Consider the following 18,825-nt stretch of genomic DNA (forward strand, 5'->3'; position numbering starts at 1 on the left):
GAGAATCACAATTTTATCTTTTTTAAAAGGCTACTTGAAAACTTAGCATGGTTGGAACAATGTGGGTATATCAATCCACTTTTTAATCATACATTTTATGAACTCTAAATACAGGACAAGAATTGCCTATGACAATTTAGGTCCCGAGTTGAAATATGCTGCAAATATATTTCTAAGGCTTAGTATCATAAAGAAAAAAAAAGAAAAAAATTAAAGCATTCTATTAGAATTTTTAAAAATTGATTACATGTGAAACAATATTGTTTATATACTGGGTAAAATAATAATGCTGCTAATTCCACCTTTCTCTTATGTTGTGAAATATGTTAGAAAATTTGCAGTCGAATGCACGGCTGGCATCACTGGGACAGGCCGCTCTGGACCATGAGTTCTCCCATCCCTCTGGGCTTCCTTCCTCACATGCCAGGGGCACAAAGTGATCCTGAACCCTGCTTTTCTGCCTTGGGTTCCTAACCCCCGGCAGCCTCTTGTTTCCTTCTCCCCGGGGCTCACCGTGAAGATCCTCGGAAAACCCCAGACGTTACAAGCGTTCCCGGCTGCGGCCTCCAGAGGGCGCAAAGTCGCGACCGCCGTTGCCGAGCAACTCGTGGCCCGGAAGTAGTTCTCTGCACCGCCCCCTCCCCCCGTGCCGCCTTGGGGCATCCGCGCCGGACAACTTCCGGCGGGGCGAGTGTGGTGGTTCCGCTAACCGGTTCCCGCGGCCGCGGCGACGCGATGACCACGCTCCGGGCCTTTACGTGCGACGACCTGTTTCGCTTCAACAACATGTGAGTGAGGCACGCTCGGGCCCGGCGGCGGCCGGCGCGTCCCCGGGGCAGCCCTGGGAGGGAGCCGGGCGGGACGTCCGGACGGCCCCGCTGACCTTGGCCGGGTGGCCGTGTCCCCGCAGCCCTGACTGCAGTGCGGGCGCCTCTCGGGGCCTGAGGGGACGGCGGGCGAGGGTCGGGGGGTGCCGAGCCGAGCTCCCCGCCGCTTCCTGCCGGCGTCCCCCGCCCTGCGCGGCAGCCGGAGCCCGGCGGCGGCGGCGCGGTTACCTTGTATCCGCGCAGGGTAACACTGGCCGCCGCCCGGCGCGGCGCCTTTGCGCTCCTCGTTACTGTTGCTGCTGGTCACGGCGGGGGTACCACTTGCTGCGGGATGGGGCGAGGGGCGGTCCTCGGGGTTCCTGGTCCTTCGTCCGACTTAAGTCAGGCTCTGTGACTTGCAGGTTTCATTATTTTTTTCCTAAGTTTTATTATGAAAATTTTTGAGCGCTTAAAAGCTTGATAGAATTTTACCGTGAACACCTGTAGGCTACCAGCTGGACTCCCACTTTTTTACCATTTCACTCCTTTGGCTTCATCACATTTCAGCCCATCTTATCCACCCACCTCACCAATCCCAGATCCACTTTTAAAGATCCCGAGGCAATTATTTGAAAAAGGACCAGGTAGTTCAGGTCCAAGTGTCAGGAGGATGGAAAGAACCTGAGAAGAGTTCGCTAGAAACGTTCACAGAGGGACTGAGTCTCAGAAAATGGGTAACTGTTGACAGTGGTGAGGAAGAGGGTGCTGGAGGAGGAAGCCGCTGCCTTGCAGGGCGGCCGACGCTCGGGCGGGGATTAACTGTAGGAGTCGGATTCTGTAACTCCGAGGTCAGAGCAACTTGTGAGACTGGACCTGTGCCCCATTTTGGGGGGCGGAGGTGGTTTCTGGGGGCCTCTCTCAGTCGGAGCAGATTAACTGAGGCGACTGCGTTCAGTCTCGTTGTGCCTGGCCCCGGAGTGACTCCTTAGTAGCTATAGTAGTAGTAGCAGCTTAGTCGTGTCCGACTACTGGCGACACCATGGACTGGCCAGTTGGGCTCCTCTGTCCATGGGATTCTCCAGGCAAGAATACTGGAGTGGTAGCCTATCCCTTCTCCAGGGGATCTTTCCGACCCAGGGATCGAGCCCCACTCTCTTGCATTGTAGGCAAACTCTCTACCATTTGAGCTACAGGGAAGATCGGAGTAACCCCTTTCCTTCTCACACCTCTGTGAAGTAGTTGCCCTTCTCATTCCCATTTTTTGGCGTGAGTCAGCTAAGGACCTGAGAGCTCAGAGGAATGGCTCAGGTGGAAGAGCCCTGTGTGGGAGTGGGCTGAGCAAGGAGACTCCTTAAGGAGATTGGGCCTGGTCTGGTGGTTCTTCATTCCTGGCCGCGCAGGACCCCTAAGCTGTCCGCCGCAGGGCCGTGTGTCTCGGGGTGACTGGAGAAGGTGTACCAGGCAGGTGAGCCATTTAGGAGGTCTTGGCAATGGCCCAGAGATGATAACTTGATGAAGGCTTGGGTTTCAGAAGCACAGACCTGGGAAGTGACAGTGTGCTTTGACATTTCAAGAATGGATGAGGCAAAGCTGCCTAGAAAGTCATTTTTAACCAAAGACTGAGGAAGGGCCCACACTTTTATATGAAAATGAATAGAACAGAAGGAGAATAAGCCTGACCATTTACGTACAACAAAACATCCTGTCAACAGGCAGAGAAAATCGACACATATTTATTTAATCTCCACATTGTGTAAGTCATCATGCCTTTGTATAACAAAAAAGGTATATATTCAAAATTACTGTTAATTAAAGATTAATTATGAGGACTTCCCTGGTGGCTCAGTGGTGAGAAGTCCACCTGCTAATGCAGGAGATGCCAGTTCTATTCCTGGGCTGGGAAGACCCCCTGGAGAAGGAAACGGCAAACACTCCAGTACTCTTGCCTGGAGAATCCCATGGATACAGGAGACTGGTGGGTCACAGTCCATGGTCACAAAGAGTGGAACACGCCTTAGTGACTAAACTTAGCAAAAAGTCGGACACGACTGAGCGACTTTCACTCGCTCACTCACCAGAGGTTCTAGTCCTTTTCTTTACATTTTGGTTTTATCCTGGGGATCAACAACTACTGCCGACGTTTTTGTTTGTAGGATGCGGAGGGAGGGAGGACTGGTTTCCATGGTTACTCTCCCACTACTCAAGTAGGACATTTAGGGCCCCTTATTTTAAATGTATTAATTTCCTTGGTAGCTCAGACGGTAAACCATCTGCCTGCAATTCGAGAGACCTGGGTTTGATTCCCTGGGTTGGGAACATCCCCGGAGAAGGAAATGGCAACCCTCTCCAGTACTCTTGCCTGGAAAATGCCGTGAATGAAGGAGCCTGATAGACTACAGTCCATGGGGTCGCAAACAGTTGGACACGACTGAGCGACTTCACTTTCACTTTAGCGACTAAACAACAATAGTCAGAGTCATCTAACTTGTCAAGGCCTCTTCAGTCTATGCCAGTAGGGGGACTCCTCTCCCTCCTCTCTTCCTTGTTTCTCACCTTGATTAGGGCGCTTCTGTCAAGAACATGGAGAATCACTGGGGTAGGGTGTTGCAGTAGTAACTGAAAGAAGCAATGGATGTGGAAACATTGCCATCAACAGCAAATATTTTATCCTTGGAAAAATATTCTATGCCTGCCAGTACTGAAGAGACAGTAGTTAACAAGACAAAAAATGTTATCTTTATGGAATTTACAATTTATTTGTTTAAATTGGCCACACCACACAGCTTGTCGGTTCTTGGTTCCCCAAGTCCAAGGGTTGAACTCGGACCCTCAGCAATGAAAACCAAAGTCATTGAAAGCCGAAGTCGCTGTAGTTGTACGTAACCATTGCATTGGATTGCCAGGGAATTCCCAGAATTTACATTTTAGAGGGGAAAGTAAGATAGAACTTAAGTGTTCAGTAAACAAGGAAAAATGAGAGCAGGAAAGGGAAATAGGAAGTACATGTGGATTCGGCTTTGGGTGAGGTGTTTCAGGGAAGGTGTCACTGCAGGAAGATGGGGATGGGGGAGTGTGTAGGCTTTGGGGGCATGGGTATTATGGGCAGAGTAGTATGGGTACTGGTTCCTGTTTCAGACACACAGTCAGGGAGGTGGAGGCGGCTGCCAGTGTGGCCCAAGCAGCAAGTGGGAGTGTGAGAACACCAGGTCAGAGTCACAGGGCTCGACCTTGGAGAGGCCAGCGCTGGACATGGGCTCTGCAGAGGGTGCTCAGACCCCCAGGTAGAGAAGTCAGCCAGGCATCTGGACATGGGAATTTCAAGTTTAGGTCTGGGCTAAAAATAAAAACTTGGGGGTCAACACTGCATGGATGGTGTTAAACCCAGGTGGCTCGGTGACTTCATTGATGAGTGTGGACAGGAAAAAAGGCTCCAGGATGGCTCCCAGGGCATCATGTGGTAAAGGAGACACAGTGGTCCAGTGAAGCAGGAGGAAACCCTGCTGCTGGGTCTGGAGGCTGAGAAGGGACAGCATGTCAGGGGGGTGGAGCTGTGGACTGTGTCACGTGTTCTATGGTCTAGTGTGCAGCAGGTTTGTCCATTTCGTTCAGGGGAGCAGGCTGCTGGGTCCTGAGAGGTGGTGGGACCTGCCCACCTGCACTCCAGGCCTGGGTCCAAGGCAGCAGGTAGAGAGCAGGTGGGGCGGATGCTGGAACCTTGGTGAAGCTTCTTCTTAGAGTTGTGTTTTCTTCCTGAAATCAGAAGCAGCTGAGCTGGAAGAGGGAGCATTGAGGAGACAGAAGAGGGTATAAAGTAGTCTTGAGAAGGGCGGAGAGTGACTCCTGTACTCGATTAGAGCAGTGATCCTTTGGGTGTGGGCAAGGGCGCCTCAAGATTGCTTGGGGGGTTCTGCAGGATCAGAGCCATTTTCATGATAAAACTAAGGTTTTTGGTTTTTTTAAAACATTTTGGCCATGCCGCGCAGCATGTGGGATCTTAATTCCCCAACCAGTGATTGAACCCTGGCCCCCTGCATTATCAGCACAGAGTCTTAACCACTGGACCACCAGAGAAGTCCGGTTTTTTGTTTTTTATTGCTTTTTTTTACTCTCATTTTCTCACTAGTGCACAAGTGGAGTCTTATAGATGTGTGATCATCTAACAGAAAGCATAGCAGACACAGAAATGAAAAATCAACTGTTTTCTATTAAGCCAGACAGTAAAAAGATACGTAAAATTGTTCAAATAATGACATTCTTGTTACTAAATTTTCTTTTGTTTTTGAAAACAGTGACTTTTGGTTTAAAGTCATTCACATTAATATTTAACTGATTTTTTTAAAATGAACAAATATCTGACACTTTTAAATACCAATAGATTTAAGTCTTGGGGTCTTCAGTAATTTTGGAGGGGAAAGGGGCGCTAAGGTTTGCTGGTCTCCAGAAACGCAGTGTGACCGTTGCTGTCCCTAAAGGTCCTGAGGACGAGCTTGACTGCATGTGTGAGGGGTTGAGGGCGCTGTTCCGGGCTCCGCCAGGATTGTGCTTCCACTGACTGAATAGGAAAGTGAGGGGCAGAGCTCTCTGGAGGGAGGCAGGTGTAGAAATGCAGATTTGGGAGTGTTGTGGCCAGACACGCTGGTGAGGCAGCTGCTCAGCAGCTCCAGAGCCGGGTAAGGAGTATTCCTCTGAGAGCAAAATTAAAGGTACGAGAACAGGGGCAGTGGGGAGCAGAAGCCCCAGAGTGAGAGCGCCCACATTGAGAGGGTGGGGTAAGGCAGGGCCGGCCCTTGGCACATGCTGCAAGGCTGGTGTAGCCCTGTCTGTGATTGACACCCCAGGTTGGTCACCAGTTCCACTTGCAGTTTACTGTTAGAAAATGGAAAATTGTAGGGAATTCCCTGGTGATCCAGTGGTTGACGTAGTGCTCCCAGTGCATTAGGGCATGGGTTCAATCCCAGGTTGCAGAACTAACATTCTCCAAGCCACGGTGAGGCGTGGCCAAAAAAAAAGAAGATAGAATGTTTTGATGATGTATTAACTGTAAAGTAATTTGTAAAGAAGCAGTTAAATGAAAATGTACGGGTGTCTTTATAGTGACTGTGATGATGGCTCAATATGGTCATTAGGCAGGTTAAACCGTCTTTCTTAGTTGAAAAGTTGGTTAAAGTTGTGAACTTAACATGTCTGTTTTCCCTATGCATGTTATTTTTAGTTGTAATTGGCCTATTTAAACTGATTTTGTAAACACTGCTTACTGTTGACATTTCTCTTGTTTCTTTTAGTAACTTGGATCCACTTACAGAAACTGTATCCTTTTTTAAAAAGTTTAAATAAAGGCTTCCAAAAGTAAGCAAAATAGAGAAAAGAAAAAAAATAGACTTGAACACTGAAAATGTTTAAGACTTGGAGGTCAGGAAACATCATCAACAACATTAAAGGCAATTAAAAAGAAACTAAAAACTGGGAACAAGAGTTATCTTACATCTGCTGACAAGCTGCTAATATAATGACCTCATAAATCAAGAACAATACAATCCCCTGCCCCTCAGTAGTAAGCATAGCTGTGAGCAGCAGAAAGCTGTGACTTCAGCAGGAGGGGCTGTTTTTGTCTGATAAGAACAAAGCCTCAAGAGGATGATCAGAGCCGGGCGATTCCATGATATCCTATGACACCGGGCTCTGCCCTGGGACCACTGTGTCACCCAGGGGACCCTGGCTTCCAGAGTCTATGGCATCTCATCCACATTCCTGGCAGGAGCATCGATCAGCAGAGGGGAAGCCAAGGGGACCACTGGGAGGTGTGACACAGCCCTCTGCCCTGTAGACCAGCACCTGGCTCGAGATATACCTATCTAGAACAGTCTGGGATGAGCCGGGGTTTACATTCAGGCTGGTTGCTAAAGGGGAAAAAAACAATTTTAGGTTAACAATTAGCAGTATCTGTCATGGTCCCCAGTAGAAACATGGGCAAGGATGTGCGAAGTTAGGGTCCTCTGACCTGAATAGAGAACTCCTACATTCTCAACAGCTTGAAACACAGAGTTGGATTTCTGGGTTATATGCCATGTCCACTGTGGGGTAGTGTTAATTGATCATTTAACCAAGAGGGCATATAGGAGGCTATGAAAATTTCAAGACTTAAGTCTCACCAATTAAAAGACATGATAATTAAAACCAAAATGATGTACCATGTTTTATCTATCAAACTATCAAGGATTTCAAGCAGTGATGAAGCTCAAGGCTGATGGAGGTGAGGTGAGGGGAGTATTCTCATAAATTGCTAGTGACAGAGCAGTTTATGAGAATGTTCAAAAGCTAGTCTCTTGAAGGACTTTACTCATGAATACCTGGTAATTGCGTTTCCTGGAACCTGAAAATAACAATAGAGGCATTTATGTCAGGGGTGGGCACGCTAATATGCAGGGGCCTGTTTTTGTAAATAACGCTTTACTGGGGAATAATTTATACACTGTGTCTAGTCCTTGACTTTCACAGTTCTTTTTTTAGTTGAAATATAGCTGACTTACAGTGTAGTGCTTTTTTATGGTAAGAATGTGTAACAAGCTAGAACTGGAAGGACTTTTATTAATTTGGTAAAGGTTTTATATTTTAAAACTTTCAGCAAGCATTATATACTTGAGTGAGAAATTAAGGTACATTCCTTTCAAGATTGGGCATAAGATAATGCCTACTGTCACTACTACCCTTTAATATAGTTCTAGAGGAACTGACCAAACTTCCAGAAGGAAGAAGTATAAGGACGAGAAAGGTAGAAATAAAACTATCATCATTTACAATTGATAGTACGATCGAAAAAAGAACAACTTAAGAACGTTCACCAATGTTAGAACCAGGATCAAGTTTTAAAAAATCAGTAGCATGTGTACACCAGCAGTAGAAATCAAGAATATGTGGGTGTGTGTTCGTGTGTGTACTTTTTTTTTGTAGTAAAAACTTTATTAAAACTTTGAAATCAAAAAATAAAATTCTTGTTACAATTTTCTGAACCTTTAGGTCAGTTCAGCACAAGAAAATAATTGAATATTTAAAACATGTATATTTACTTAAAGAACATCATAGTAGAATGGAAGCAGGTTTTTTAAATATCTAAAACTGACCGTATCTGTAATATATATTAATAATAATCCCTCTTGTTTTATGACCTTTTAAAAAACACGAGTGTAATTGATATACAATATTGTGTTAGTTTTAGGTGTACAGCAGAGTGATTAGTTATATATATAAAACCATTCTTTTATCAGAGTCTTCTCCCATATAGGTTATCACAGAAAATTATTGAGTTGAAGTCCATGTGCTATACAGTAGGTCCCTATTGGTTATTTACACACACACACATTTTATATATAGTAGTGTGTATGTTAATACCTGACCCCTGATTTCTCTCTCACCCCATGTTTTCCCTTTGGTAACCATGTTTGTTTTTGATACCTATAAGTCTGTTTTATAAGTAAGTTTCTTTGTATCAGTTTTTAAATTAGATTCCACATAAAAGTGATAGCATATGACACTTGTCTTTACCTTATTTCACTTAGTATGATAATCTCTGGGTCCATCCAGGTCGCTGCAAATGGCATTATTTCATTTTTTTATGGCTGAGTGATATGCCAGTTTGTGTGTTTACCACATCTTTATCCATTCATCTGTCAATGGACATTTAGGTTGCTTCCATATCTTGGCTCTTATAAACAGTGCTGCAGCGAACAGTTTTCTCCTGATACATACAGAGGAGTGGGACTGCTTGATCATATGGTAGTTCTATTTTTAGTTTTTTAAGGAACCTCCATACTGTTCTCCCTACCAGTTTATATTCCCTAGGAGGGGTCCCTTTTCTCCACACCCTCTCCAGCATTTTATTGTTGTATACTTTTTGAAGATGGCCATTCTGACCACTGTGAGGTGATACCTCATTGTAGTTTTGATTTGCTTTTCTCTGATAATTAGGGATATTGAGTCTCTTTTCATGTGCTTTTTAGCCATCTGTATGCCTTCTTTGGAGAAATTCTATTTATATCTGCCCATTTTTTGTTGGGTTATTTCTTTGACACAAAGTTGCATGAGCTGTTTGTATATTTTGGAAATTAACCACCTCAGTCACTTCATTTGCAGATAGTTTCCCCCCATTCTGTGGATCATCTTTTCATTTTTTTTTTTTTTATGGTTTCCTTTGCTGTGCAAAAGCTTTTAAGTTTAATTAGGTCCCATTTATTTTGATTACTGTAAAGGATACTGACATGATTATGTAAAAAAAACATTTTACCTGTGTTTTCTTCTAAGAGTTTTATAGTATCTTACATTTAGGTCTTCGATCCATTTTGAGTTTATTTTTGTGTATAGTGTTAGAGAATCTTCTGATTTCATTCTTTTACATGTAGCTGTCCAGTTTCCCTGGCACCACTTATGAAGAGACTGTCATTTCTCCATGGTGTTTTGTGTGTGTGTGTGTGTGTGTGTGTGTGCCAGTACCATGCTGTTTTGATGACTGCAGCTTTGTAGTATAGTCTGAAGTCAGGGGGCCTGATTCCTCCACCTCTGTTCATTGTTCCTAGGATTGCTTTGGGTCTTTGAGGTCTTTCTTGTTTACATACAAATTAAAAAAAAAATCTTCTGTGAAAAATGCCATTGCTAATTTGATAGGGGTTGCAGTTGAACCTGATTGCCTTGGGTAGTATAGTCATTGTGACAGTATCGATTCTTCCAGTCCAAGAGCTTGGTGTATCTTTCCATCTGTCATTGATTCCTTTCATCAGCATCTTACAGTTTTCAGAGTCCAGGTCTTTTGTCCCCTATGTAGGCTTATACACAGGTGATTTTTTTTTTCTTTTTGATGTAAATGGTAAATGGCATTGTTTCCTGAATTTCTCTTTCTGATCTTTCATCATTAGTGTATGGAATGTAAGCGATTTCTGTGTATTTTGTATCCTGCAGTTTTAACCAGAATCACTGACGGTCTCTAGTAGTTTTCTGGTAGCATCTTCAGGATTTTCTGTGTGTAGTATCATGTCATCTGTAGTGACAGTTTTACTTGTTTTTCAGTTTGGATTCCTTTTGTTTTTCTTCTCTGCTGTGGCTAGGACTTCCAAAACTATGTTGAATAAAAGTGGTGATAGTGGACATTCTTGCCTTGTTCCTGATCTCAGAGGGAATGCTTTTGGCTTTTCACCATTGAGAATGATGTTACCTGTGGATTTATCCTGCTGCTGCTAAGTTGCTTCAGTCATGTCCGACTCTATTCGACCCCAGAGATGGCAGCCTACCAGGCTCCCCTGTCCCTGGGATTCTCCAGGCAAGAACACTGGAGTGGGTGGCTATTTCTTTCTGCAGTGCATGAAAGTAAAAAGTGAAAGTGAAGTCGCTCAGTCGTGTCCGATTCTTAGCGACCCCATGGACTGCAGCCTACCAGGCTCCTCTGTCCATGGGATTTTCCAGGCGAGAGTACTGGAGTGGGGTGCCATTGCCTTCTCCGGTGGGTTTATCCTATATGGCCTTTATTAGGTTTAGGTTAAGTTCCCTCTATGCCAACTTTCTGGACAGTTTTTTATCATAAATTGGTGTCAGGTTTCGTGAAAACCTTTTTTTGCTTCTATTGAGATGATCCTATGGTTTTTCTTCAGTTTGTTAATGTGCTGTATATCACATTGATTGAAGCTATTAAAGAATCTTTGCATCCCTGGGATAAATCCACTTGATCATGGTGTATGATCCTTTTAATGTATTGTTGGGTTTGGTTTACTAGTATTTTGTTGAGGATTTTTTTGTCTGTGTTCATCAGTGATGTTGGTCTATAATTATTTTTTTGTGGTATCTCTGATTTTGATATCAGGGTGATAGTGGCCTCATAGAATAAGCTTGAAGTGTTCCTTTTTCTGCAATTTTTGGGAAAGTTTCAGATGGATAGGTGTTAACTCTTCTTTAGGTGTTTGATAGAATTCACCTGTGAAGCCATTTGGTCCTGGATTTTTGTTTGTTGGACATTTTAAAATCACTGTTTCAGTTTAAGTACTTGTGATTGGTCTGTTCATATTTTCAATTTCTTCAGTCTTGGAAGATTGTATCTTTCTAAGAATTTGTCCATTTTATTAGCATATAGTTGTAGTAGTTTTTTATGATCCTTTGTATTTCTGTGGTGTCAGTTGTAACTTTTATTTCATTTCTAATTTATTTGAGCTTTCTTTTTTCTTGATGAGTTTGGGCTAAAGGTTTATCTATTTTATTGTCTCAAATAACTAGCTTTTAGTTTCATCGATCTTTTCATTTATTTCTTTTCTGATCTCTATGATTTCTTTCCTTCTACTAACTTTGAGGTTTTGTTTTTCTTTCTCTAGTTGCTTTGTTTACTTGATAGTTTACTTGTTTAGATTGTTTACTTGAGATTTTTCTTGTTTTCTAAGGTAAGACTATATTGCTATAAACTTCTCTTTTAGAACTGCTTTTGATACATTCCATAGGTTTTGGTGGAGAAGGCAATGGCACCCCACTTCAGTACTCCTGCCTGGAAAATCCCAGGAACAGAGGAACCTGGTAGGCTGCCGTCCATGGGGTTGCTGAGAGGAGGACACAACTGAGCAACTTCACTTTTCACTTTCCTGCACTGGAGAAGGAAATGGCAACCCACTCCAGTGTTCTTGCCTGGAGAATCCCAGGGACGGGGGAGCCTGGTGGGCTGCCACCTATGGGGTCGCACAGAGTGGGACACGACTGAAGTGACTTAGCAGCAGCAGCAGCATAGGTTTTGGACTGTCATGTTCTTACAGTCATTTGTCTCTAGGTATTTGATTTCCTCTTGATTTCTTTAGTGATCCATTGGTTGTTTAGTAAATATTTTTTCAGCCTCCATGTGTTTGTATTTTTTATTTTTTCTGTATTTGATTTCTTATCTCATAGTGTTATAGTCAGAAAAGATGCTTGATTGAACTTTCTTAAATTTACCAAGGTTTGATTTGTGGCCCAGTATGTGATCTATCCTGGAGAATGTTCCATGAGCACTTGAGAAGAAAGTGTATTCTGCTTTGGGATGGAATGTTCTATAAATATCAGTTAAATCCGTCTAGTATAATGTGTCATTTCAGGCCTGTGTTTCCTCATTGGTTTTGTCTCTGTCCATTGATGAAAGCAGCTTGTTAAAGTCACCCACTATCGTTTTGTTGATTTCTCTTTCTCTGTTATCATTTGCAGGATATAGTGAGGTGCTTCTATGTTGGGTGCATGTATACGTCTTTTTGGATTGATCATTATGTCTCTCATAACAGTCTTTAAAGTCCATTTTGTCTGATACGAGTATTGCTACTCTAGCTTTCTTTTGATGTTTCATTTGCATGTAATACCTTTTTCTGTCCCTTCACTTTCAGTCTGTGTGTGTCCCTAGATTGGAAGTGGGTCTCTTGGAGACAGCATATATATGGGTCTTGTTTTGTATCCATTCAGCAAGTCTGTGTCTTTTGAGCGTTTAATCCATTTACATTTAAGGTAATTATTGACACATATTCTTTCTGCCACTTTCTTGTTTTGGGTTTGTTTTTGTAGGTATTACCTTCCTTTTTTGTTCTCTTGTGGTTTGATGTCTCTGTTTAGTGTTGTGTTTGGATTGCTTTTTTTGTGTGTGTCTTTATTGTAGATTTTTGGTTTGTGGTTTCCATGAGGTTTTGATACAGCAGTCTGTCTGTATACCTACAGGATTGTTTTAAGTTGCTGGTCTCAATTTCTGATGCATTTCCAATGTCCTGTACTCTTCTCACGTGTGTTGGTTTTGATACTGTATCTGTGTGTGGAGGGTTTCCTACCTTTACCTCTTTTGCCTGTACCTGTGAGCTTTCCCATTCATAATTTTCTTGATCCTGTTTGTGGCCTTTTCCACACAGGGAAGTTCCTTTAGGATTTATTGTGGCTTTCATAGTAGTTGCAACAGAGACCATATGGGTCACACAGCCTTGAATATTTACTGTCTGGCTCTTTACAGGAAATGTTTGTCGCTGAGTTATGTCGGTGGAATACTATCAGCAGTAAAAATCAACTATAACAGGTGACAGTAGGGCTGAATATCAGAAACAAAGTTGAGTGAAAAAAGCAAAAACAAAAAAGCCTCAATTTTCATTTGTATTGAAAAGATTATGACCTGTTAAAGACTGCTGTTTAAAAAAGTGAAAGGATTTTGGAGAATTTTTAATGACAAAATTTTCACTGTGTATTAGGCAAAGCATCACAGTGCGAATCAGCCTACAGGGTGTGCTTCCTGTTATGTGTAGTTTTTGGCAAAAGTCCCATAAACCGGGTGAGGTGCCTGCCAGGGCTTCATGGTCCATAAGCTAGTGCCTGGGGCTGCTTCAATAGCCAGAGAAGAGATGGTTATGGTGTCAGTGGCTGGATGGCAGAAAGACTTGTGCTTCCATGTTAATGGTTATGTTTTAAGAGACAGAATAAAGGCTGTCCTTCAGAGGGGAGTTTGAAGAATTTACAAAAAGATTTTCCAGAAAGTTAAAAAAAGCCTGATGGTGTCCCCTTATAGAACTGCACCTCCAAGTTAATACTGAGAAGTACAGAAATGAGTACAACTCAGCAGGACAGCAGGGCTGAAGAGCTAAGTAATGAGCCAAGTACTCAGGCATTCACTTTAACATCAGGTTTTTATTTTTTGCATTACTAAAAATGCAGAATCTGAATCAGTGGACTGGACGAACTGGGTTTAAGTAGCCTTTGGAAGTAAATTACAGTTATTTTCACTGTCCCATGCCTGAAGCTAATGAAGGCACTCGTCATTCATTTCCTAGTGCAGAAAGGGAGAAGTAAACATACTGAGGTTGCACTGTGTGCCCAGCACCAGGGAGAGAGGGCAGGTGACACTCACACTGTAAGGGGACAGTAGACAGGAATGGCAGGTGATGGGGAAGTGCTGTGCGGGGGAGGGGGGGTCTAGACAAAGTATGAGCCGGGGAGACAGGCTGTAGAACTTGGGGGTCCTGGTTCTCCACTCTTGGATGGTATGTCTCCATTCACATCTGAGGTTACAAATTCAGGCAGTTTTCTTGAAACTTAGTGCTAACCTAAACATTTCATGTAATGAACTGACTGCAGAAATCATACATTTGGCTAGGGATGAACAATATGCTTTTTAAAGGAAACTTCAGAACACGTTTTGTGAAGAACTCTGATTGTCCTTACTTTGCATCCTCCTTAACGAGTCTCTAGTATGGGATTCCTTTTTACCTACAGTACCTTGCCCACTGGCCAGAGTACTTCATCGTCGCAGAGGCCCCTGGAGGCGAGTTAATGGGTTATAGTAAGTATAACACTACTAGTGCTTTTCTGGGTAAGCAATTAAGATAAAAATAGTTTTTAACTCTTAGACTGATCACAGAACTGGAAATATAATCATGATGCCTCTAATTTTCTTTTCTTTTCAACTCTTTGACAGCTTACTGATCCCTCTGTCTTGGGTACTGTGCTAGGCCCAGGGGATACAGCAGTGACCCAAACAGAACTGGTCATGTTGCTGGCACAAGTTTGAGCTGTGGACTGTCTGTTGTGTTGTTGTGTGTACATACACACATACATACCCACATGAAATGGTAGATCGTTTAAAAAATACATATCAAGTAAGAGTAACAATTAGCTAGATGGCTTTAAGCAGCAGTCCCCAAACTTTCTGGCATCAGGGACCAGTTTCATGGAAGATAAATTTTCTGGTGAGGGTGAGGATGGTTTTTGGACAATTCCAGCACATTACATTTATTATGCACTTTATTTCTATTATTACTACGTCAGCTCCACCTCAGATCATCAGGTCCCCAGAGGTTGGGGACCCCGGCTTTAAGTGTTACTTCAACATCAGAGCTTGGTCGTTTCCTTTATGATAAAAGTGTGCACCACACAGTATTTCTCCGCGTGTGAGTTGCCGTGTTTAGTCACTGGATGTGGTCTTTCATTGGCAGTCATGGGCAAAGCAGAAGGCTCAGTGGCAAGGGAAGAATGGCATGGGCATGTCACAGCTCTGTCTGTTGCCCCGGAGTTTCGGCGCCTTGGTTTGGCTGCTAAACTTATGGAGCTGTTAGAGGAAATTTCAGAAAGGTAGGAGCCTGTTTTTCAAATAATTCTTGAACTCTAACCATTTGGTTTTTCTCTTGGTGAATGTTGATCAGTTGTTTACTTCAGGATGAATGTTGTCATGATGCAGTTCCATAGGAATTTCATGTTCAGCCTCTACAAGTCCTTACAGCAGTCCTGTCACATATCCATAGTGGTGTTACTGCCCCTGTTTCGCCACTGAGGAAGATTAAAGCAGGCTGAGTGATGCTCTGCAGACTCTTGAGCTGGGTCATAGGTGGAATCAGAATCTAGCCCTCAAGGTCTCTGTTACTGTTCTTGTCACTGGCAGATGTTCCCCAATTCTTTGCATTGCCCTTTGCATCCCAGTAATTTTTTTCATAGTGTCCTAGGCTAAAGAAAAGTTTATACTTTTAAGCAGTAAAACTGAAAGAAATATTTTCATTTCATTTTAGTCACTGTGGTTATCTCCTAATGAGATGTACCTGCTGGGCATCGCATGGCTTCTCAAACCTTGGAATCTGATTCTGCAGAACCACCTGCACTCTTGTTCCACATTAATTTTCATGTGGTCCTGGGGCTTTATAATGACAGGAATTGCTAAAAGCCTGGCTTCATAAAGACATTGTGTCACCAAAAGAAATATAATGTGATGTGTTTTTGTGAACTATACAAAGCCAGTAGTTTGCCTGTGTTTTCCCCAAATGTTTGAAATATTCTACAGCACATCCATGAGTTTGGACCACCTGGGAGCACAGTTCGAACAGCCAACATTGTGGCTTTTTTTTTAAAGACCTGTTTTATATATCAGACACTTGTTATGTGTTACTTGTTATGTGCTCCATTAAAGTGGAGCGTTTTACAGAAGTAACCATGGCCTCAAAAGTCGACTTGAGGCAAGTTGAGAGCAAGAGGGAACTTGAGCTCATTCTTGTTTAAGCTGTAAAAGAAGTTTAGTCCTTAAGAATTTTAAAATTCCTGTCATTAAAAAGCCCCAGGACCACACGAAAATCAATATAAAACAAAAATGCAGGTGGTTCTGCAGAATCAGGTTCTCTTAGACTGAACAGGGAAGAGGAGAATATTGTAGTTTACACACAAGAATTAATGGCATGCACATCTTGTTGAAAAAGTTATCTGACATTATTATTATAGTGGATAAGGAGTTCGGACATGTGTTCTAATAGCCATGACCTTACACATAAAATTTATAGGACAGACTATCTTTTAGAGTAGAAAACTACTCTCCTTCCCCTTCCAGTTCCTAAATCTTCATTACAGTAGTTACTAAGATTTAAGTGACCTGTATTTGTACAGGAGTGTGTGTGTACCTATGCATATACATACATATATACATGTATATATTAGTGTACACTAAAAATACAAACTATATTTCCAAAGAAAAAATTGACTAATAAAAAATCAAAAGAAAAACGAAGGTGGCAAAACAAAAAGCGTGAAATGAGGTGGTAGTCATGAATCCCAGTGTAATTAGGTAAGTACAACAGTGAATGTTAAGGAACTAATAACTCCAGTTTAAAGACAAAGATATTATGCCAAGTGAAATAGGCCAGTCACAGAAAGACAAATACTACATGATAGCACTCAGAGACCGAAGGTGGTAAGATTCATAACGAGTGGAATGGTGGTAGCAGGGAGGGGGAATGGGAAGTTATTACATTTACAATTTACCAATAGGGTGAACCTCATGGGGAGCATGAAAAAAAAAAAAAAAAGAATCAAAATGAGTTAAGTGTTATTAAGTCCTAAATAACTAATTTTGGTATGGCATATTTTCCTTCCACTTCAAAGGAAAAAAAAAAAAATACAGTTTAGTGGGTTTCATGTTTTCATTGTATTACTCCATAAACCTTCTTTAAGACAACATAGGCAAAACATTAAAATATATTTCTAAATATTTAAGGGTTGTCCCTTGAAAATTGTAAAAAAAAAAAAAAGTATTCTAAGTTCAATCTTACACACAAAAAGGGAACTTATTTTTTAAGGCTAAGATAATCTTAACAAAAACCTGACAAGCGATATGAGAAAGAACAGATGCAGAAGTCCTAGAAAAACTTAGCAAACGGACCTAAGAATGTATTCTAGCAATTAATAGACTGAAGAACATTTTTTTATCTCACTAAATGTAGAAAATGCTTTGATAAAATGCAGTATTCACTCTTGATTAAGCAATCTAGGATACAGAAAGGGAAAACTTTAACCTGCAAAAAGTATTCACTGAAAACCTTTAGTAAATATTAGAGGTGATGCACGGAATGCTTTCTGGGACAGGATGCCTAAAGCCAGCTTCTCTTAGTAATTATTGGAAATCCTTGACTGTACAGTGAAGCAACTAAAAAGAAGGTATGAGGACTGAGAGAAAACATAACTGTTACTTGGACAGAGAAGAGTGTACACATGAAAAACCTGTAAGAATCTAGTCTGTTGGATATAAAGTGAAAGTGTATAAAGTGAGTCTAAATTCAGTTGCGTTTCTATACAAACAGTAACATTTAGAAGAGGATGAGATCTGCACTGGCATCAGTCCACTAAGCCTTTAGGAAAAATCTAACAAAAGCTGTGCAAGACCTCTCTGAAGTTCATACAGCTTTATCCAGAGACAGTAAAGATGGCCTTTGTAAATGAAAAGAGGAACTACTCATGCCAGTATTGTTTTCTAGGACTTCTCCCATTCTGATTTTTTTTTTTTTTTTTAATTACAGAAAGGGTGGATTTTTTGTTGATCTCTTTGTAAGAGTGTCTAACCAAGTTGCTGTCAACATGTACAAGCAGCTGGGCTACAGCGTGTACAGGACAGTCATAGAGTACTATTCGGCGAGCAATGGGGAGCCCGACGAGGACGCTTACGGTGAGTCCCCGCTGGGGCAGCGTCCTGGAAGAAGGGACGTTTACATGCATCCTATAGACCAAAATACTCGGCTCTTTCAATACGCTTAAAAAAACCATATTTAAATTTGAGCTATAGTATTTAAATATCCTGTAAGCTACCTTCATGAACCTACCACTAACTAACTTATATTAACTAACCAATGGTTAATTACCATCGGTGGTTGTTTTGCTGTTACAGACATGTTACTAAGACTTTGTTAAAAGAACATTTGTAGGAAGAGCTGAATCCCAGCTAGGGTTCGGTTAGTGTTTTGTGTACTCCTGCTTGGGAGTCTCACTTATAAATACGTTTCTCTTAGAATCTGGTAAAAGTGGGAGAGTAGGGGACAAAACCACTTATGGCTTTGGTGTTTTTTAAAACATCTGTACACTTTAAATCTGATATAAAATCATACTCTGACATTTGGGTACTTACATTAAACTTTGCTTCTTAACAGATATGAGGAAAGCTCTATCCAGGGATACTGAGAAGAAGTCCATCATACCATTACCTCATCCTGTGAGGCCAGAAGACATTGAATAACCATGAGCAGTGGTTCTTAGGCTGATGATGCTCCAAATAGAATTATGGACAATATTATTTTCATTAGGTGACCTTGGAGCTCTATTAGGAGAAAAGGGGATCGTTTAGCTCTTAAAGACTTCAAGAAAATATAGGTTATCAAACTTTAAGTCATCTTGTTTCCTGTTAGCAATATCATACCTTCTAAAGCTGTTCACTGTAATAAAATCCAACCAAAAAAGGCAGCTAGGTGAGAAGGAAACATTCCACTGTCATGGCTCATAACACACTATTCACGGTGTGCTAGGGAAAATGATTGCTCCAGTCTCCCCCTAAATTCTGTGCCTGAGAACCACTGCTGCATATACAGTTTTTATTTTGTATTGAACTTAAGCTTTAAAAGCATATATGAAATGTATAAATCTAAGATATATAATAAAATGCACTGTTGACTCTATGAATGTTTTCTGGAAGTTTTGATGGTCATTTGTAAACCTATAGCTAGCAGGATTGAGAAAGGTCATCACTTAGGGTTGGTTTGTCACATTTTTC

General features: G+C 41.9%; 1 protein-coding gene across 1 annotated transcript; it reads left to right on the top strand.

Moving 5' to 3' along the window:
• The first annotated feature begins 651 nt into the window (after window positions 1-651).
• Window positions 652-18,730, top strand: NAA20 (N-alpha-acetyltransferase 20, NatB catalytic subunit). The gene is made up of 6 exons (XM_061435540.1): window positions 652-788; window positions 6,089-6,113; window positions 14,007-14,097; window positions 14,750-14,885; window positions 17,585-17,730; window positions 18,209-18,730. Exons 1-6 carry the CDS (start codon window positions 736-738, stop codon window positions 18,292-18,294), a joined length of 537 nt encoding a protein of 178 aa, XP_061291524.1. The 5' UTR covers window positions 652-735; the 3' UTR covers window positions 18,295-18,730.
• The last annotated feature ends 95 nt before the right edge of the window (window positions 18,731-18,825 follow it).

The sequence above is a fragment of the Bos javanicus genome, chromosome 13 (genome assembly GCF_032452875.1).
Source record: "Bos javanicus breed banteng chromosome 13, ARS-OSU_banteng_1.0, whole genome shotgun sequence".
In the NCBI taxonomy this organism is placed as follows: Eukaryota; Metazoa; Chordata; class Mammalia; order Artiodactyla; family Bovidae; genus Bos; species Bos javanicus.

What these genes read in the sequence shown, in the direction of transcription:
- NAA20 (XM_061435540.1), top strand. Translation starts at nt 736, where the DNA reads ATGACCACGCTCCGGGCCTTTACGTGCGACGACCTGTTTCGCTTCAAC. An exon ending in TGGATCCACTTACAGAAACT is followed by an intron (nt 6,114 to 14,006) that starts GTATCCTTTTTT and finishes ACGAGTCTCTAG; the next exon opens with TATGGGATTCCTTTTTACCT. An exon ending in AGGCGAGTTAATGGGTTATA is followed by an intron (nt 14,098 to 14,749) that starts GTAAGTATAACA and finishes TTTCATTGGCAG; the next exon opens with TCATGGGCAAAGCAGAAGGC.